This window comes from Triturus cristatus, chromosome 12 (genome assembly GCF_964204655.1).
Source record: "Triturus cristatus chromosome 12, aTriCri1.1, whole genome shotgun sequence".
Lineage (NCBI taxonomy): Eukaryota > Metazoa > Chordata > Amphibia > Caudata > Salamandridae > Triturus > Triturus cristatus.
In genome coordinates this window covers 74,482,080-74,504,624 of record NC_140595.1, presented here as the reverse complement: position 1 = coordinate 74,504,624, position 22,545 = coordinate 74,482,080, and the positions used below count along the sequence as shown (strand labels likewise).

Genomic DNA, 22,545 nt, shown 5'->3' with positions numbered 1-22,545 from the left:
ACTCCGATTCATGATCTGGGTATTCATGTGTGAAAAGACAACACAATAGCTAAAGGACCCTTATTTTTTTAGACTTTTTTATATTCGAAGACCAACACCTACCCTGTATGCTGTACAACACTGGTCCAGTAGGACTGTTTTTCTTCGGAACCATTGTGCATCTCATCGGTATCTTAAATTATTTCAGTTTTTCAGTCAACATAAATAGAAGTAAAAGGATCTTTATGCACCAATAGATTCACAGTTTAATTTTCTATCATCACATTGCGTAAAAAAAAGTGTAAAACCAGCTACGGTTAGCTTCACTTAAAGTGAGTAAATGCTAAAAATGCCAATCTACCTTCAGAACAGATAGAAATGCATTCTCAAACTTGAGAGAGTACACTACGTGTTATGTGCTTCATTTTGATGTGTGATGAGGTACCATGTGGCAACACTGCTCGAAAGGTTCTCCTGATCCAGTCTGACACCTAGAGCAGTGGTTCCCAAACTTTTCACTCCTGAGGACCCCCATTGAGTACCTACTGGAATCCGGGGACCCCCAACCAATTTGTATGATTTAAATCTCAAACATTAAAACTGTAATTCGAAGAAAAAAACCACACACGTGTGCACATCAAACAAAGACTGTCTTGAATTACTAAAGATTTTAGATTTTTATATTAGAAATATTTGCAAAAATTGAAAAATCCTAATGGGAAGGTTGGTGCTGTATCTTGCGACTAACTTTTCATTGTTTGGTTTTATTTCGCCGCCCGAGGCTCCTGCTACTGCCTAGGCTGGGCTAGAAACCTAAAGCTGCGCTGGCAAATGTTGTCAGACCAGTCCCTGTACAGTGCACAAGTGCAGCGAGTGAGCCTGACCACTACAAAGGGGGCTTTGGGGAGCTGTCCCCCAAAAAAATTTGGTTGGAAATGGTGCGTTTTACAACACATTTGTCATTGTATATTAAATTGTATTGGCTTTTAAAGCATAGTAAACAATGACCTTACTATGCACCAGGATACAACAATCTTTTGTCACTTCAATGATTTACAATCTTCAATGATTCCCTCACTACTACCCTCCAACAGTACCTCTCATCTCTCCATAGCCCCACTGTCACATATATTTTATTTTACAGCACCTGTCATACCACTGTAGGGTGTAATAGCACTTTACATCACACACAAAGAGAGACCATGAATCATATGTGTATAAATCAGTGAATAGAAAATGTTACATAAGGCAAAGAGGACTACAAGGTGTAGGATTCACATGTCATCCATACTGGTAGGTAAGAGTACTTGGTCTGTAGAAGCAGAAACTCAGGATTCAGAATATAACATAGAGATTAGCATTGACTTTAATAAGGATTTATTTCTACCCAAACAAACCTTTTTAGCAGCATCGGGATAATGAAAGGCTGGGAAAAAGCATAACTTACTAAATTGTACTGTGCAGTTTGCATGCAGCTCTTTGATGGCAGTTCATAGCTCACTGTGCTAGACTACGATTGAAACTTGTGAACGGCACAATAACAAAAGAATCTCTGTGGCAAAGGCAGGAACCCACTGAGCTATGCACAAAACAAAATACTTTTTTTTTTTTTTTTTTTTAATGCATGGTAGACATTCTTTGTATCAGGCATATTAACCACCAGCGCTTCCTAAGATTAGTCAAAGCTGCCACTGGACAAAACCTCCATCTCTCTACAGCAGGTACATTAATCACCGGAGTTATCTTGACACTTTTATTGCTACCCAAAAACTGCTGATTATTCAAGGAACTTTGCAGTGCTTTTAAAACTGCTGCCTGGGGACCCCCTAGGAATGTGTCACAGACCCTAGTTTGGGAACCACTGACCTAGAGAGATTCTAAACATGAGGAATCTGTGATTAGAATACATCACCAGAACCAGTGTGTACTCTTGATGAGCTGGAAAACCAGTTTGATACAGTGTTGCGTAACATTACTGAATATAGCTATCTCAATATTGTGATACATTGATAAAGCCGATAGTGGTACGTTGTGATAGCATTTTGTTTGTTATTGAATCTTCCATTATAAATGATGGTATGTATGCTCTTCTATATATGAAATGATTGTTGGCTGACAATGCATAATTGACTTCTTAAAACAAGCTTTGTCAAAGGCAGTAGGTCTCCTCCATGAAAGAGCTACTGGCTGTGCAAATGTGTTTTAGCCATGTTGTAAACTAGCACAGCTGCTGTTCATCCTAGCTCAGTTAGTGTCGGGAGGTTGGGGGGGGGTGGAGAGGAGCGGTATTGAGTGAAGTAGTGTCGTGGAGTGGCATAAAGTGAATGATGCACTGTATGCTAGTGCACTGCCGTTAGACATATTTTCTGTTGGAATTACGACTACATTTGCATGTGCAGTTTTACTGGTGAAACTATTCGGCACACAAATATGTGAAAGTGGCATCACCTAGTGTATTGATTTATTCTGATTGTATTAAAATGTTTCCACAGACTTGCAGAATTACAAAAAAAAGTGCTTTCATTCTGATCTATTCTTAAATATTTGCACAGTAAATTTAGACATTTAAATGTTTTTCTGTGCTACAAAAAAAACTTCCCTTTCCCTCCTCCAGTATCCAGCATGATTGTCACAAGTCCTCTCACTTTTTAGTCGGCGAAAGAAAAGTAAACGCCAAGCTTCCTAGAAAGACAGCCAGTTTTTGCTTGTCTTTGAATACACAGCAAATGTGACAAGATAGGAAAAAATTTTAGAGGCCTGTTTACAGAAATGACAAGTCGGGAAAGAATACAATGAGCAAAGATAAAAGCTAAGCTGCATGGAGGTACAAAGACAGGCTGGCCAGCAAATAGAAATCTAGCAAATGTGAGTTACAACTAGGGCTCCCGTTTTATGGTATGTTTTTTAGCATTTCCATCTGTATTTATCCATATTTATTGTTTTGCGGATAAATGAAGTTGTAAAACTGTACATTTCCATATTTATTTAACTGATAGACGCACACTCATACTTTTGATGTCTGTCTGCTTTAGCTATTTCAGCTGCCAAATATCATACAACAAAACATCCACTGGTAAATATCAGCATTATACCACAAATGTATGTTGACAAATGGCATTGTTTAATGAAATTGCATCTTGTTTTTTTTTTATTTCCCATGCTGTCCATCTCCTCAGCATTTGGCCTATAATTTATGAAAGACGGCACAGACTTAAAAGAAGGCCAATTTTCTGTATTTATACACTTTTAAAAATAAATGCAGACAGAAAACACTGTTTTCTGTCAGTATTTATCAGTAAAAGTCCGTAAAAACTGAAAACGGGGAGCCTTAGTTACATCCCACATAGCCAATGGTAAGCAATGGGCGGAATGCCTTCACTTAGAAGCTTTTTAGAATGTTCCCAAGATGTCTTTTCTTAACCCTTCGACCTTAATGGCTTTTTGTAATTAGTGTGGAAATGCTGCCTTTCACTTAATTACATACTAGTGGTGCTAGAAGGGTCTTAGATTCATTTTGGATAGAATTCCTTATTTTCATTGCCTATGATATTTTTTATTTGTGTGAGGTAGTGAATATACCATGTGGTTATTGAACTATATCATCTTAAGGTTGAAGTTTGACTCTACACCCTGATGTTTGACCAGGCACTTTTCTTAGTGATGTTTCATAAGTGTACATTTATAGAGCAGATTCTTAGGGTGGCAAGTTAGTGGCTAAATTGTTATGTCAACTGTATTTTAATATCCAGCGTGTTACAGTGGTGATTATTGTAATCTCTTCATTGAGCTGATGAATTTCAATGCAGTACGACACTGCAAATTTTTTCAAAGTACTTCAGGTTGACTAATTTTATACAGTGGTGAACATGGGATGGTATTGATCAGGAACTGCAATCTGAAATGACTGAGGCAAGGAACTAAATGAGGTGTGATAACGTACTTTTAATAACCTAAAACGTGGATACATCACTGAAATTAGCGACATCACCCAACTGCTGCCACATGAACATGTTCATACCCTACAGTGGAGTCCCTCATATTCCGAAGATGTAGCTTGCCTTTGACCTGAGGTGGTATTTTCCTGAGATGGTGCTAACACCTGGTGGCCAATGTACAATCATCAGTGGATTTCCAGTATAATCTAACTGCTTTGGTCTCTGTCTGAATTTTTCCACCACTCTAGCTGTATAACTCTGAATTTCAATTGGGTAGCTGATGATCTTCTTAGAATCCCCTACAAAGATAGAAACGCAACAATTCAAATGTGAACCTAAAAATAACCAAGCTGTAGTGAAGCGGTTGATTCTTAAACTTGCAATCTGGAAGGCATGACAATATATCTAGTCAGTTGAGCCTGGACCTCCAGCATCATTGAGCATTGATGATCACTCACTGCCATGGAAATACTAATCTTGAAACCATCGTAATTCGATTGGTTGTGCGACAAAAGGTTAAATAAGGGATGCAGGCCTACCAGCATAAACTCTTTTGTTGCAGGTATTCAGGCTGAACCTGCCTTGATGTATTATCTTAGAAATAAAAAACAGGACCTTCGAGTCTAGCAAAAACTGTCTTCGAAACTCTACTTCCAGCCCACCCCAATCCACCCACTTGACAAAAAACAGTAACTCTATTGATTCACCGGTCATCAACAAATTATTCAACTACACTTTGAACAATTATAGGGATGGGGGAGTATTGAGAGACTGCGTTTATGCAGATCTACAGAGAAATCTGCACCATCTCGGACTCACCGTAATAAGACTGGACACGGTCACCTTTTTAATGGCTTATCAAATGCCGTGGTCTAATATGTCAAAATGGACTGACACTTTCTGAAGAATTGCTGTTAAGTTCATAGCTTGCATCCTCCTTTAAGTGCTTGGTGTTCTGATTGCCAGTTCCCAAGTTTGGTCAAACGTTCCATTTTAGTGTTTGGCTTTTTATTATACTTTACTCTGTCCTGAATGAAGTTTGCCGCAAATGTTATTAGTAGAAAATGTGTTGAGTACTCCAGTGTCGTGTAGAACCCCTACATTCACTTTTTGGTTTCTCAGTATCATCACCATCCTTGTGTCCGCTATAAAAGCGGTCTGAGATTTTGGTTAAATTGTGATATTCATATGCCTTACCTTTCTGCATAAAAGCACTAGTGTTTTTCAGTTAAAAATCCCATTCTTAAGCTGATTTAATCAGTTTTCTTTTGTACTATAATGAATTGGAAAAGCACATTATAAAATATGTCAACGGTACATCTCAGAAGCTAGTTCTAAACTGTTTAGGTATTGTTTCTGCATTAAAATTACATGCATTACGGGTTTATCTGTAGCAATCAATTCTATGAAATTTGATTTTGCCATTCTCAAGTTATTTGGATTGTATGATAGTTGCTTGGAAATCAGTGCGACTTCTAGTAAGAAGTATCAGTCACCTTCGAATTGAGTGCAGAAGATTTAGTCCCTCATTTCCAATTTTTTTTTTTCCTACACACCCCATAGTGCAGTATTAAGAGCACTGAGATGCTTATTTTTCTAAAATACCTGTCTATTAACAAAATGAGCGATAGTAGCAATAAAATATGTAAAACTGTCTTTTGCAAAAATTGAAAAATGTAACCGGTTACCGAAGGCATTGTTATTACTGATTGCGGTTGGATTACGAGGCTGTATCTTCATATGACTTGGGAAACAGTGTTTATTCTTGGCATACATTATTAAATGAACCTTAATGGAGACCTTTATCTTTTCAGGTACATTATAAAATGTCTAACGGTTATGAGGATCACATGGCTGAAGATTGCATGGATGATATGAGTAGAACAAATCTGATTGTTAACTACCTCCCTCAGAATATGACTCAGGATGAATTGCGTAGTCTCTTTAGCAGTATTGGTGAAGTTGAATCTGCAAAGCTTATACGGGACAAAGTTGCAGGTATTTTTATTTTATTTATTTTATTTATCGGATTTATATAGCGTGTTAGGCTCGTGGGGTACTACAGGCCGCTCTCCCAATACCAGTTTAGTTTACATAACTCGAACTAGAAAGCCTGAGTATAAGGTAGTAGACAGGGACATGCTTTCCAAACTGTTAGCAGCTGCCGCTTCTCAAATAGTATAAAGAAAAATTAGCCAAAGGAATAGCTAGCATGTGTAAGTCTACCATGAGACGGCCATCAATTGAGTTTTGTCATGGTATTTGAATAGGTTCTCTCCTTTGAGACTTAACACATTGAAAGTTTACTTATAAGTCTCTTATTCTCATCACCATAATGAAAACTGTTTAAACAACTGGGAGTTGTGCATGTGGGCATGACCTGGCACTTATCTCGTGTGCATGGCCCATTCTGCTAATTTGCCAATTTGTGAGAAAATAAACATTGATATTTCCCTTATTATTTTCACATGTGCCAGAAATCCCTAATGTGGTATTCGATATTCATGTTTTATCTGGGCTGATTGGCAAAGCTTCAATGGATCTTTTTTCCAGAAAGGATCTCTCCCTTTAACTTCCACTGATCATAAAACCTATGATAGCTAACTAGTTGATCAGCTTGTATCTGATGTATTAACAGCTGATGGTTCCCTTTATTTTATTTAGCTAATGAATGGATTAACCTCTTTCATTTGAGGTTGCAATCTAATTTTGAGGTACAAGAGTCAGATAACCATGTCCTAGGAGTGATTTCAGTACTGGCATTGGCAAATGCGTAATCTCTTAAATATGAATGTGCCTCTAACAGATCATTTATCCATTTTCAAAAGCATATTGCTTCTGGTATCCTGGGTCAAAAAATTATTTTTGTACTGCTCCATTACAGTTTTTTATTGGATACGGTTCTGCATCCTCAGGCTTCAATAAATAGTGCAAATTCTGAATTATAGCAATTTGATCATGCTGAATTTAGTGAGTTCTTATAGGCACAATGGTAATTGCCTTAAAACGCCTGTGCGCTCCATACTTGGAACAGAATAGTAAAGAACAAAGTATAAAGAATATTCTCATTAAAATTTGATAGCCCTCTGTAGAATGCAAGCCCTTTGGGGAAACAAAATGCTCTCTCACAAAAAACATAGTATTGACCTCTGTTAAATCATCTAGAAATGTGTCTAGGGCCTTAAATTTGATAGATTAACACTGAAATTGCAGCAGAGTGTCATTCATCCCTAAAGTGGGAATGAGAAATGTGATGTCGATATGTAGTGCCTCTGTGCTGTTCACATTTTATGGGCACTGTACTTTAGAGGCTGTTCACTGTCTCAAGTCCCACATACTGGTATCTGCTGTACTACAGTGACCCATTGAGGAGAGTGTGCCGGCAACCCTTATAATTCCATTCCATAGCCTAGTAATTTTATAGTAATTTTTGTATGACTTAGTGCTAGCATCTGTAGTTTTCACCACCTTTTGGGATTTTCAGATTTGAAGCCCTTCAACCGGTCACACATTTAAGGACTATCTAAATGTTGGCCTATGATATATTGCAGAGGTATTGGGAATTACTCCTAGATCCTTACCTTTTTGAGTAGGTTTATGAAAGGATCTTCAGCAGATTTAAAGTTCTTGGTTCAGAGTCCCTATGCTGTATATGACCTACGTCCTTTGCAGAGCAGTGTCAGTTGAGTTTCCAATGAAGTCCCCTCTTATATTTGCATTGTGTTTGACTTTAGTTTTGCATATGCAATTGTTTATTTTGTTATGATGTAATTTGTATTCTGTTAATTGAGGGTGCTTTTTTTTGTTTTTCTTTGTGCAAGATACCTGTGCCATCTAATGTGAGATTGAGGAAACACCAAATCCCTCCTTAGGTGTCATGAGAACCCTCTTTGGTAATTGTTGCTACTTAATCTCCAGTTATAATAATTAGGAGCTGATTTATTAAAGCTCTGGCCAGTTAAACCTAGATGCCCTTGTCGAAGGATAAGCACGAAGCGGGGACACTGCCACTATGCTTAGTATTTCAGTGCGGTTGGAAGTTAAGGCAATTGGTAACTAAGGGGCCGATTACAATGGTGGTGGTCGGACCGCCGCTCGCTGTTGCCGCAGTCAGGAGACCGCCTGGTAAGCATGCATCGGCAGACCGCCGCATTATGATATGACCGCTGTGCTAGCAGTCGGAAAGTGCTCAATACCACGGCGTCTTGTGCTACGGCCAAGGAAAAGGGCCGCAGTGGTATAGAGCACCTCCATGCACTGTGTGCCATGCACCATGTCATGCATGGCAAACAGTGCATGGAGGTGAGTGGAGGCACTACATGTACTCCCAGGGCTACTTTACAGTGGCCTAAGGTGGACGGGGGCCCCTGTTAGGGGACCAAAATTCTCTGACATCCTTTCATGGTGTTCTTCCCGACATTAAAATGCTGTCAAAGGCATATCGTAATCCCGATGGTGGTGCAATTCAGGAACATGATTGACTGCCGCCCCAGCACTCCCACCTCCACCGGACTGTTGTCTCCGACCTCTGGGATTGATCGCCTGTCGGTGTGCAGTCTGAGCAGCACCAATATGAGGCCCTACATGCTTATTTGCATTACTTAGCCAGTAGGATATGGACATATTACTCCTATTAGATGGGAATTCTGGCCAACCACACTTCTTTCATTGCTCTGCCTCGCTACACCAATGGATCAACTTTGCTTACATTTAAGTTAATTCCATGCATGTACTATAGCATTTATAGTTTGTTCTACCTATGGCACCTGTTTTTGTGGTTTATCCACAATGGCTTTCTCTCTGCAAAGGATGCGTGATTCTTCTTTCTAGCTGTGCACACACGGTGTTGTGCTGGAAGACTCAACACTCCTTTTCAAACAATCCATAATTGCACACCACCTTTTGTGGTTTAGCACGTGCCTCTTGTGTTTTGTGTTTTTTTTTTTTTTTTTTTTTTAACCAGGGATCATTTTCATATTTGTTTTTTTCCTAGATGATTGGATGCTCAATAGTTTTTAAGATTCTAAAACAAAAAAAAAAGTGACCTTCACGTTGACACATACATTTTTCTGAATCCTTTTTAGATTTTGTCTGCCATTGACTTTATCTGCTGGCCAGGATACAGACCCGTCGAGTGGCTCATTTCGGCTCTGCATGATGGCGGCGTTTGTCTTTTATAACGTTGCGGTCACCTACACAGGTACCACAGAGGCATGCGGCCGTCCGTTCTTTCCACGCCAGTTAAGCGTTGATCTGAAGAACGGTGATGGATCAAACCCAGATCTGTTGACTGGGTGTGAGTGTTTGATTGGTTCTGATGCTCCGTCCATCACCACCCCCTTTTGTACCTCTGAAGATGAGCTACCCCGGTCAGTTTTTCGACATTCTGTCGTTTTTTTTTTTTTTTCTTGTGTGAAGGATTTCATCTAGACGTACAGGGTTCTAACCATGTGGCAGATTTCACCATGCCCTGTCAGTAACCGACCCCCACCTCGTCTGCTTGTGGTGCTTCGAGTGACACCACAACACGATGTTGTGCTCGGTCTGCCGGGCCATGGCTCCAAAGGCTTTGTGGGAGTGACTTGTGGCCCGACAGTCAGCACTGTTTAAAGCGGCGACTCGGCGATCCAGTTCAAGGAAGAGAAGGTTGTGGGACCGCTCCAGGAGCCCCAAGTCCTTTTCTTACTGGAGGTCCTTGGGACACTCTGGGAAGAAGCACAAAAAAAGAAGCCCAAATGGACTCAAACTTTTCATTGTATCTCGTCCGTCAATGAGACAGATAAGGAGCGTAGATGCTCTAGGCATGATTCTGGGGTGGCAGGTTCTACTCCACGCCTCTCTGTTACCAGAAGCTGGTTCAACCCCTGCTCAAGTTAAGGAAATTCATGAGGCCATGTGCCGTGTATTTGAGCATGCTAACCCCTCTGGTGTGCCAATGGGTCATGCCGGCTCGGAGGAGTCGCCACTAGCAATCTGCTCCGGCCACTGCACCGTTGGGGTCTCGTGGATCAGATTCCGTAGCCGGGTCAACGCTGGTCGTGCCAACGTAACCTTCCCCGTTGTTGGACCGGAGGTCGATGCCTCCGGCGCCAGCCCCATCCTAATACCCGATGACTCAGATTGACGTCGCTCGACAGTAATTCCGGTGCTGGCTGAGCTCAGAGGTTCTACATCGTTGCCTGCTTTTTTTGGATGTTTCAGGCATGAGTGAGAATTGGGAGGGGTCTATGGACCCTTTAGAACGACAACTAGATGTTCCTATCGAACAGTTGGACTGGTATGAGGATCTTGGGGAAGCTAGTGGACTTGAGAAATCTCCAGATACTGGTATGCTCTCTTCACCCAGTGTGGCTACGGAGGAGGGGGACACTCCTTGGTTGTGAGGAGGGCAGCAGAGGTCTTTGGCCTGGAGCTACCATCTGTGCAGGTCAGGATTAATCTTCTGACCGAGACGTTTCAGCCCGTGGCTTCCATGTCCTAACCCATATGGCTTTTTAATGAACCACTAACCGATGTCTTTCTAGGCACGTGGTCCAAGTCTAGCACAGGGGCTCCTGTGAACAGGACAGTTGCACGCCGCCATCGCCCAGCACCGTGCGATCCAAGGATCCTCAACCTACAACCCCACTCGTGAGCTTAGTGGTTCAGGCTTCCACGTCCCATGGAGCATTCCCTTCCGCTCCTCCAGATAGGGAATCCAAGAGGCTGGATGCACTTGGGAAGATATTTTCTTCTACCAGCCTGGAATTACTGTTGGTGAAAATTTGCCATTAGGTGTGGCTTAGACAGGACTGACTCTCTGGACAGAGCGGTTTTGTCAACGCTGGTGTTACTGTGCCAAGCCTGGCTGAGAACATCTGGCTTCTTGGGTGATGTCCAGGCTAACCTCATGGACATGCCCTTTGACTGGATTAGTCTTTTTGGTGAGAAATCGGACTCTGCTTTGGGGAGTTTCAAAGAGTCCTGGGGCCTTTTGGTTACACCTCATAGTCAGTCTAGCTTTCGCCCCTTTTGTGGAAATCGAAGGGTTTTTCAACCGTCAGCCATATCCCAGCCACTGTCCTGCACAGACTCCCTAAGTTGTGCAAGGACGTGGACGCAGTTCATTCCGACCTTGGGATGGTAGCCAGATGTAGTCTGCCACGCACACAGCTGCCGCCTCCAAGCAATCCTAGTTTGGTTCTGCACGGCCATGTTACTCCAGTCGGATGGAGAATTCGATACCATCTCCTCTGCTGAAGGTCCATAGCATTGGACAAATGGATCTTGCAGATCATTTAGGAAGGCTATTCTCTTCCTTTTTTTCTTTTCTTCCCCCTTTACAGCCTACTCAAGAATAGCTGGCGTAGGATCATGTAGCATTACTCCAAGAGGAAGTTGCAGCTCTCCCGGCTAAGGGAGCTGTAGAAAAGGTTCTGATTTCAGAAGTAGGCAGTGGTTGATCCAGCTACTTTCTAATACCCTAAAAGAACAAAGGTCTTTGGCCTCTTCTAGACCTCAGAACAGTTCTATCTTCCTCAAAAAGGAGAAATTCAAGATGCTCACGTTGGTTCATGTCTTGTCTGCCCTAGACCAAGGAGTCTGGCTGGTAGCGCAGGGGTGTGGAATTTAATAAAATATCTACTTGTCCATAGGGCAGGTTGCTTCATAAATCTACTTGTCCTGTAACAAAATCCACTTGCCCCTTTGGTGCCATATAGTGCGGCAACAAATTATGGCAGCAATCTCCTTATATAAGAGCTCTGATACAGATTATTTGATTATGTCATTGTTCATACCATAGTAGTGTTTGAATACTTGCAATCCCCTTATGTTGCCTTGTTTTCGCAGATCTACATACTGGGGCTGAAGGTAGTGGTAAGCAATAGTTCCAGGGTTAGAATGCTCTTTTGAGTCTGTGCAAACCTACTCACTTGCATGTTTTAAGGGTTTTCAGGGAAAGTGAATGTGCAAACACTCAAATTTTTGCATGAGCAAATCTATACATGCAGATTTGCTCATGCTAAAATGCAGTTCACAAATATTTTCTAAAAGTACTATTTAATGTCCTACTTTTGTAAATTTTCGGGAATTCACAAAAGACGTATAGTTGCACTTAATGCAAGGACATATACCATGGGTGCACTTTTGAGACTTTCTTTATTTGGGCCCCTAATTTGGTCTGGTGTTGACCGTAGCCTTTTGTGTTTATTAAAATTCTCCCTGTCTCATATATATCGGCTGGCTTCACTGAGTGACAGCCTTCTGCTCTTTCACAAGGATATCGGCACACAAGTAGTTTTATTCAGTGCCAATAACTACTGTGGCAGTGTGTGCTTTTTGAGACTAACTATTTTTGCTTTGGCCAATGTTTGTTACAATGGCAAGGGCCCAGCAGCTCCCACACCAATATGGTTTTACAAAAACGTGCCAAAACAAGTCACACATTGACAAAACTAAAAAGCTGACCACCAATTTCAGACCTGCTGGCTTTGCCAATGCCTGTTTGTTTCCCGTAACCTTATTGGAACTGGTTACACCGATTTTCCATTATGAATATTTTGGGGGAAATACTGGCATGGGGGAAATGCTGGCATGCATCAAAAGTGTTACTAAATGATGCTTCAAAGAAATGGTACCTGAAGTTTTACAGCAGTTTAGCAAAATGTATTTTTTTCCTGCTTTCATTTTTTATGAACATTTTATTTTGAAAGCAAAGAATCATCAATCTTGCTTTCAAGCTTCTGCAAATATTTGCATCAAATCAAGTATTCTGGGAGCATTATACAAAGACTCATATTGCTAAACTTTGAAAACGTGTGTACACAATTATACCAGAACCACTGTCTGTAGTGGTCGGAGGTTACATTTACTTAGAGCGCTCACCCTAATAATAAAGGGTTTCAATTAATAAAGCATAAATACAAGTTTGAACAGCATTAAAACATGGGCAAAATGTTAATTTAACTACAGACAGTGCCTTACGTTATCCATAATGTGGTACTGCAAACTGGCAGCCAAAGGGTTTGTGCTGCAGGGGGTTGGGCCTACTTGTCCCAAGGACAAAATACACATGAAAACCTGTTGCCCTCGACCCTAAACAATATATTCTGGGCGTCGGGCTATAGAAATTATACATCCCTGTAGTGTTAGACTTGTAGGATACATATTTCCATATCCCCATACTGCCTGCCCACAGGCGTTACCTGCGGTGTAAGGTAGGCTCTAAGCATTTACAATTCACTGTGCTCCCCTTTGGCATTACCAGTGCCCCTCTGCTGTTCACAAATGTGATGGTGGCAGTTGCAGCTCATCTGCGCTGGTTAGGGATGTCAGTCTTCCCCCTATCTCGACGACTAGCTGTTGAAGGTGCCTTCACCCCAGGCTGTCTCCTGCCTCCAAACTATGGTGAACCTCTTACATTCACTGGGGTTCTCTCTAAACGTGCCAAAGTCACACCTGACTCCTTTTCAGACACTCCCTTTCATCAGAGCTGTTCTGGACATAGTGGGCTTATCCTCCCGAACAGCGAGTCCAGGATATTCAGGCTATAACAAATGTATTTCAGCCTCTATACTGGATTTCGGTGAGTGACTTTGAGGCTGCTGGGACTCCTGGCTTTCTGCATCCTGTTGGTAAATCACACCAGATGGCAGACTCTGCAGCTTGACCTGAAGTTCCAGTGGGCTCAGCATCAGGAGAATCTCTCTGATGTAGTCCAGATCTCAGTGGGAAGTGCAAAAGATCTGCAGTGGTGGTTGACGAACCACGATTGGATCAGAGGCAGACCCCTCTTCCAACCAGATCTCACAGTAGTGACAGATGCATCATTTCTGGGAAGGGGTGGCCATCTGGGAGAGGTAGAAATCTGGGGGCACTGGTCCTTGGCGGAGTCCTGTGCCACATCAATTTGTTGGAGCTTCCGGCGATCCGACTAGCATTAAAAGCATTTCTTCCCTCTGTTGAGAGGAAGTTAGTACAGGTGGTCACGGACAACACCACCACGTGGTACTGCTACAAGCGGGGCAGAGTGGTGTCGTGGACCCTTTTCCAAGAGGCCCTGCATCTCTGGACGTGGCTGGAACACCAGGGTATAACTCTGGCGGTTCAACACATGGCAGGTTCTCTGAAGGCCAGGGCGGACTAACTCAGCCATCGATGTCTAGAGGATCACGAATGGCGGCTCCAGACGGAGGTAGCGCAAGGTTTCTTTCATTAGTGGGATGAGCCTTGGTTAGATCGGTTAGTCATTGAAGAGATCACGCAATGTCAGCAGTTTTGCTCGCTGGAGTTTCCCAAGCGACTATCCCTAGGCGACACTTTTTGTCGCAAGTGCAGCTCAGCCCCCCTGTACGTCTTTCCGCCCATACCACTTCTGCCCAGAGGCTTGTACATATGTTTCCACCTACGCCCTTTGTCATGCTGCAGTGGGACCTTAATTTGATCCTCGCATTTCTTATGGGTGCTTCTTTCAGACCTTTTATATAATTGTTCCCTCCTGCTGCTCACCATCAAGGCAGCCTTTCTGGTGGTGACATCAGTCCGAAGGATGAGTGAATTATAGGCTGTATCATGCAGGTCTCCCTACTTGATGACTTTTGTAAATAAGGTAGTACTTCGCTTCTTACCAAAAGTGACTCAATTCCATCTGGGTCAATCAATCACGCTGCCCACCTTTTTTGCTTTCCTGCATCCCTCGTAAGGAAGAGGAGCGCCTCCGCCATCTGGAACCAAAAAGAAAGTTTTAGTTCTATGTTAACCGCACTGTAGTGTTCTGGGTGGATGATCAGCTCTTTGTGGGTTACGTGGGAGCTTAAAAAATGAGCATTGGCAATGCAATCGGTCTCTCCTTTGGGACCTTTATATGTATTTAGCTATGTAGCACATTAGCCTGGGTGCTGAAACATCTACTGTTTTGTAACATGGTGGAAAGTAAGCACCAACTGTGACACGCCAGATATTGGAACACATGGAGAGAAATATTGCCTTTCAGCAGGAAATGGTATAGTCCAAAGCTGTTTTTGATATAAAATCAGGACCATCAGTGGTCATATCACTGAAAATACAAGATTTGAAAAAAATATTGTCTACGGGTGCTCGTGGAAGACCATTTCTATGGACTGAAATCTAGAGAATGCTAAAGTGATTCTGGTATTTTACTGACCCCTGCTGGTCGTTTACTATCAAGAAAGTTAAAAAGGGGCAGTTGAACAGAAAAAGTCCCTAAGCGGAAGCAGACCAGTCCTAGGGCTGATATCCAGAGCCCACAGAGTACATACACGTGTGTGTGTGTATATATATATATATGTATATGTGTGTGTGTATGTGTGTGTGTATATGTGTGTGTGTATGTGTGTGTGTATATGTGTTTGTAGTAATGTGTGTTATATGTATGTAGGTGTGTATGTGTAGGTGTATGTATGGGTGCATGTAGGTGTGTGTGCATGTAGGTGTGTGTATATGTGTGTATGTATAGATGTGTGTGTGTGTGTGTGCGTGTGTATGCATATGCATGTGTGTATAGGTGTTTGTGAGTTTGTATTTGTGTGTGTGTGTATGTATGTATATACTAAAGTATATACAAGAGGTCTTGAATGCTCAACCTAAAAAGTAGGACTGTGCAGAAACTATCAGTTTCACACTGGGTCGTTATCTGCATTAAAATCTGCTACGTTCTGGCTAGGAAGCAGTCTCCTCAGGACTTACTGGCCCATTCTAACAGGGGAAAAGGTGCGACCACCGCATTGGCTTGTGTTGTCTGAGTCCTGGACATCTGCTGGGCAGCAACGTAGGCGTCTCTGCACACACATGCCAAGAACTAGTGCCTGGACAGTAGTGTCCACAGGGACTGGCATTTTTCCTGTTCGCTTCTTCTTTAGAAAATCTGCCCACAGACCACCACCAACCAGGATGGTATGGCTTGGGTATCTATTCAAAGGTAAGGAATCTGCAGCTAGAAATCTATCATGTGAACACGTTACTTAACTTCGGTAGCGCATTATCTAGTAGAGACAATATCTAGCTGCTGATTCCTTACAGACTCACACTTGCCTCCCCGCTCTGTGGATTCATTTGATAGGGCTAGGGTTCCTTCCTTTTCAGGGACCTAGTTGTGACCCACACAAGTCAGTTCACTTCATTGCTCTGCGCTTCTGGCAAGGACAAGTGAAAAATAACTGCCGTCCGCGTGCCTCGGTGTCGTCTATATAAGTGACTGCAATGTCATAACCGACAACTACGTTGTGCAGAACCACCCGAGGGCACGCAGGGGCAGATTATCACACAACTGAAGTTTGAGGTGAGGCGCAGAGGTGCTGTGCAACCTGCCCTCACACAATGCCACCACAGAAGGGCAATATCCAAGCTTGACCCTGCGATCTTTCTATGAGGCTAAAACACGAAGCTGGATCAAAACAGTGGTGGAGGAAGTCACCAAGCTGAGCCTGTACATGAAGGCCCGTCCCCTGAAGGGGCAGCTGACAAACTCTCCCATGTTAGCATTTGACCACATCAGTAGATGAGAAGCAAGTGATTACTTTATGGTACAGACAGTCCAGCATACAATATCTTAACGTTTTTTGTGTAGTTTTGTGAAGCACGCTGAACTAAGCCTAATAGTCACAATAGATGACCTCCATCCAGCAGATGTGACATTAGTCCATATTTTTCTAAATATTTTTTAAGCCATTGATAAACACAAGCATATTGAGTGCTAGAACACAAATGAGTGGCTTTAAAATGGGAGCAGTGGAAGGACACTATGTAAAGAATGTCGCGCTGTCTAGCCAAGACCTAAAAAAAAAAAAAACACGGACTGGGTCAACGCTGGAGCTCTATTGCTTTTTATTTTTTTTAATTCTTTAAAAGCAGTGCTGCTCTACAACATGGCTAAAAAAAATTCAACTATCTCACCCATTCAGTGACATTGCAGGTAAAGATTTTTTTTTTTGCTAAGAAACGCTGGTTCTTAGGAGATTTGAAATCTAATACAGGCTACCAATAGCATTCTAAAATCCTTTTTACCTCAACCTATAGTGTCCTTTGATAGTCCGTTAAATAGCCTTCTCTCGCAAAAGAAATACCAGGAATTAAGTGCATTCTCCTATAAATAACGGCCTCGGACAATTTTTCATTGACCATCCAGTATCCTACCATTTAAAGGGTACACTTCTTATCCCCAACCTATACTGTTTGATCACTTACCTTTTGCAGCAAGGTGTCCTTCTTTAGCTCTTTCTCCCATGTTTCTCTAAATAGGTCTCCATCAGAGATTCAGCATGACTTGTAGAAGACCTCCGTCATAATCGAACACCTTTTGTCACCAACCAAGACGAACATCGTTAGTTTGATTATATATTCCTGGAACAAACTGTTTTTCGAAATTTATATTTGTTAGACGACGATCCATCTACTTATTCTTGAAGAATTGTCATATAAACCTTATTTCATGATGGCTAAGATTTTTGACCTGTGCATTTTAAAAATTCCACCCCACAAAGGGAGTTTTTAAACCACCAAAAATACAATCTGAGCTTCATGTTGGATGAGAGGAATACTTCCAACTTCTTCCAGGTCTCCTAAATTCACAAGATTATGGTCTTGTCACCACCATTCCTCTTCTGATGTAAAACTACATAACCTCACTTGTTCCATGTAATGATAGTGTTGCAGTGATTATTTAACATTCTGAAAACCTGTTGCCACCTTAAGATCCAACTTCAAAGAATTTGGCATACAGTGGCCCCCATTGAGGGGAAACTAGCCAGATCTATACATTAATAAAAAAAGAAAAATTCCTAGGAATAGCAATACCTCCACTTTGTTTTGTGTTGGCATTGCCCGAATAGAAGTCACCAGCTATTCTGTTGGTCTAATGTCATTTGTCGTACTTCAGTGGCCTTAATAATCCATATCTTTGGTGCCAAATTTTCACTTTAATGTTTTCAGTGTCTATTCTTTCCCTTCAGGGAATCTCTCATTATGCTGTTATTCAGTAATTCCATAAATCCTGAATCCCATCTTGGTAATATTTAATACCTCATATCAATTAAAAACCTTCCATTACCCATTTAAAACACCAACACTTCTAATGGGAGTCAAAAGGATATAATCATTACCCCAAAGGTGGCTATAAATCCCATGAGACCCTTTGATTAAACTCATGGCAGGTCGATGCTAAATACAGGCTTGATAGAACTTTGCACCTGCCAACAGAGAGATTATTTAAGAAATGTTCAGGAGCGGGAAGCAGTTAACAATGACACACTTGTTGAGCGAACGTAGGTAAACACAAACATCTTTCCTGATGAGTTACCAATCTGCATCGCTGGGACAAAGGTCTGTACCTTCACATGCCTCGATAAAGCCAGCATCGGAGAAGCTTTTCAGCTCTACAGGCATGGCTCCCCCTCAACAAGAATAGAGTACACCTCTGTTGCATAATAATGGAGGCTTCAATTTATTCTATGGGCATACCCATGCAAACACCAAAGAGTCTTGCTGAAAATGCCATGGAACTAACTTGCATACAAAATTCACCAAGACTCTAATCCATAATTCTACTTCCCTAATTTCAATTGTAATGAAATTGTTAGGATGATTCCCATTTTTAAGTCTCGCCTGACCCAGCGCATGTGCTGGTCTGGCGAGACTTATTGAGAGGGCTCCAAAAAGTGCTACCAGGCCAGCATAGAGCAACAGTGCATGTGCGCGGGCGTGCGCACCGTGCTTTACCGCGATTACTTTCACGGCCTGCTTTGATGTTTGAGAGTCGCGATCACTTTCGGGGCCGCAGGGCGCTTTGCATAGCCAATAGGTCTCGCTTTTGGGACCTTTATAAGTATTTAGTTATGCAACTGTTGCATAGCTAAACACTTATACGGTCCCAAAGGCGAGACCTATTGGCTATGCCAATGCTTGTTACCATTGTCCACGTGCAATATGTTCTTTTCACAAACCTCCTTTCACTTTTTGCTGCAAGCATTACAAATTTAGCCCAGAAGTGCCCATTCTTTGCTATTTTCCCATTGTCCAACTAACACACAACGAAAGCATGGGGATTTGTGTGATTTTGAATATCTCTACTTTTCTAGATCCTTGTTTTTAATTTAAACAGATTTTATGTTTACCTTGTTGTCTGTTACTCTATGATTTGTGATTATAAGCACATGGGCAAATTATTCCCCTATACAGTGGTTAAAACTTTGTTGATGGGTCATCTTTTAGCTGTAGTTCATGGACATTATCCAAAGTCTACTTTAACATAAATTGATCGCTGATTCGTTCCTCGGTTGATGACCCAAAAGTGCACATAATTTCCTGAGAACTGTAGGATACACCTTCATAGTTTCACCCTCCTTTTGTCTCCTCATTCTCAAATGACTGCAGTCGAAGATTGTACGTTCACATCTGCACCTTCATCTGTTGAAAGATCGGGTAAGTTGTAAAAAAAAAAAAAGTTACCTGTCTGCTCCCTATCAGAACTTCCTCAAAATTGTTTTTTTTCTCTGGCTTTCACCTTCTTCCCCACAACTAGGTAGGATGACCAAAAACATTCTCTCATTTCCTCAATTTGAGTGGGGACTCTCCAGATGTTAAAAACAGGCAGTGGTGCAGTAATAGTTTTCCATTTTGAACTTCTGCCAGTTTTAATCTCAGCAGATAATGCTATCAAACAAGACAAACCGGAAATAGCATAATCTGATATCCAGTATTGTTACTAAAACTATCCACTAGAAAAGTTTTTCTGATAAAGTGATTCAATCAAAATTAAAGGAAGAGGTCCCTCATAAATGTTACTGCGCTATGACCTAATTGTGCCACTGGGTTAGCTATGTTCTTGTGTATCTACACAAACTCTCTGAAAAGTAGTTCCAGCAAGTATATAGACACAAAATAACAAGGGAGAGTTCTCAACTTGGTGATAAACTCATGAAGCCCAAACACCAAATTACATAAACTTGCAGAAATTTCACCTTGCTACAGTTGAGTCCGTTAAACTGATAAAGTTGTATGGAATTACAATTTATAACTCCTGTGATTTGGCTAACCTTGTTGTTTTGGTTCCATCACATCGGAGGAAACTTTATTTTCCTTTCTTTCTTCAGTGCCCTTCGATTTACTTTAGCGATGTACACTGGAGGTATAGAAAAGTCAGTTTTCACATCAAGATGACTGCACGGTGCATGACATTGCACTCTGGATGAACTAGCGCTGTTTCGAATATGACTGGTGGACTGTGACCGGAAATGTCACAAGAAATGTACTTTTCAGTACAGTGTCAAATACCTTGATTTCTATGATGGGTAAAAAACTCTTCCCAGAGTGCGCAGTCCACCAAATGTGTGTAAAAATACGCTCACACTGTCCCCATGTAGATTGTATTTTGTGAGACACTGTCATGAACCTGGACAGCTATGATCAAGCTTAATAACCAATTGCTCTTGTTTTGCTTTTCAATGCTTGAAATAAACTGTTTTTGCCGATTTGACAGTGACCGCTATATCCAAGTCAGGTTGTACCAGTGGGTTTATTCTGAGCACCCTGTCCACTACTGTAGAACCGACCATCACAACACAAAATACTTTTCTCTCAAGAAAACTGGGGTGTGAATATTGGTTTTTAAATGTGTTGTGACATACATTGGCACTGTATTCTTAAAGACACAATCATGCACCAAAATTTCTACCATAAACAACCAGAAGGTGGAAACTAAGCCAAACCTGAAAGTTACAAAAAACAAACATTTCGTGAGCAAAAAGTTGATTATTCAAAGCTTTTAACGGCATAGTCAGCACGTGTTTTTTTTTTTGTTGTTGTTTTTTTTTTTACAGACTAATATATTTGCATTAAGGCAACGGCGGCACCAGTAGTTCTCTTGCATCGTGTTTAAAGAACGATGTGGTTTTTGCGCTGAAAGTTCAACAAAATCTATTGCTTCAAAAATCATCTAGGAATAAGGGAAATAACAGCTTGAAGGACAGTTTCTTTTCAATGGGGGAGGGTGTGGGACCTAGGAACCAAGACTTACTGTGACTCCATGTATATTCTGCTTTTTAGGTATCTGCTATAGACGGTTGTTAGCTACATCTGCTTGAAAAGACCTGTTGCGGACAATACCAATGTTTGCACTGGCGCGTTAGGTCAGGCCATAGCTTAAAACTAGTTGCCTTGTCAATCTAATTTGTGTGCTTCTTATTCAGTGGATTTCCTTCCCCTTGTTGGTCCCTTCCCTGGAGCGTAGCATTTGAGTCATCCTTTGATTAGATGTCTGCTGTGCTTCTATGGCTCACATCAGGGAACTACTTTTTTCTTTTTCTTAGAGGACTTAATGGAAGGGCAAGTGTTTTCTTCTGCATGTGCTACCTAACCCATCACATCGCCACCACTTAGGCACGGTTGTTCCCCATTCCTCCCAACTCATCTGTGAAAGCACCAAAATGGTTATTTTAACCAGGGTTTGACAAAAGAGCACACTTTATATAGTTTTATTTTATCCCCTGTATCCTGTTGCATCCTTTTGCATTAAAGTTTATTCATTGGACCACAAAGGCAGCATTTATGGTACTGGGGGGGGGAAATGAGCAGCTGCTCTCAAATAACTGGCTTTTGATGCTAAAGTTTTATACTTAACATGACTGCAAAGATGTCTTCTGGAGGCCTGTACACCTGTTCACTTGGCGGCTGCTGAGGGCCAAACAGTGCTAGCATTTGTTTCAGTTCTGAAGAAAGTAAATCAAATACATCTTGAATAGGGTTTTCCTTTAAATTCTGACACTTATTCTTTTTAAGTTCAGTTTTGTTCCTTTTGGTAAGTATTTAATTTAGTGGAGAGTTGCAGGATACCTCAAAATGTGTTTGCTTTTCATCCTGTATTTTTAATTTTTGTTTTTTTTAAATGATAAGCAAACATTGGCAAGACCCATTTGCTTTACCAATGCTAATTTATTTAGGCCTAATATACCATACTTTGTGATTATCTTGACCTCAAAGATATTTACATTCTAAACATTCCTTATGTTTTCTGCAACTTTTGCGCTCCATTTTCCAGTTACATGGGAAGATTTTAGGTTGTGTTATTTTGAACCTGCTATGTTGAAATAATGCTGGATCCTTTCCTCCTATGAGTTGTAAACTTTTTTCCCCTTGGTAGTCAATTTTACATCACTTATCACTAACACAACACTTTGCACTGCAACCATCATCCTTTACATTCTTATGCTTCACACCATACAGATTTTAGGAGATCCGATCGATTGATCAATAAAACATCCCTGTGCTCTTCTCTCGCAGTGAGGGGGTTGTAGCCCTTGATTGCACTAGGGTTTGTAACCAAGAGGAGATTCCAGATGATGAAGCATGCTACCTCGGTGGGTGATGGGATTCCGTCCTTTTAAAAGGACTTTCTCCATGTTCAATTGGGAGTTATGAGCTTGTACTGTCTGTGCTTTAGAGCCCTGTAGCGAGCTCATGAGACCCGCAGATTTTTGGTTTATCATGATAAGCATTTATTACCAACTTCAAAGAATGATTATTAAGTAACTCCTGGTGTCAAAATTAAAAACAGTGCAAGCGCGGTCTGATTTCTTTTTTTGACTGTGCTGATCTAAACAAGAGGTCTACATGTTTCAGCCATCATGAACAAATTCTGATC

General features: G+C 41.4%; 1 protein-coding gene across 4 annotated transcripts in view; it reads left to right on the top strand.

The window, feature by feature from the left end:
- The window catches only part of ELAVL1 (ELAV like RNA binding protein 1), a 110,543-nt gene that overhangs the window by 26,279 nt on the left and 61,719 nt on the right, over positions 1 to 22,545 (top strand). For 2 of the 4 annotated variants that reach the window (XM_085637347.1, XM_085637346.1), the window contains exons 3-4: positions 5,729 to 5,912; positions 19,281 to 19,328. In XM_085637347.1, coding sequence (XP_085493473.1) covers positions 5,741 to 5,912; positions 19,281 to 19,328 — 220 coding nt within the window. In that variant the 5' untranslated portion in view covers positions 5,729 to 5,740. The remainder of the gene's footprint in view (positions 1 to 5,728; positions 5,913 to 19,280; positions 19,329 to 22,545) is intronic. The other 2 variants (XM_085637349.1, XM_085637348.1) reach the window with 1 other exon arrangement.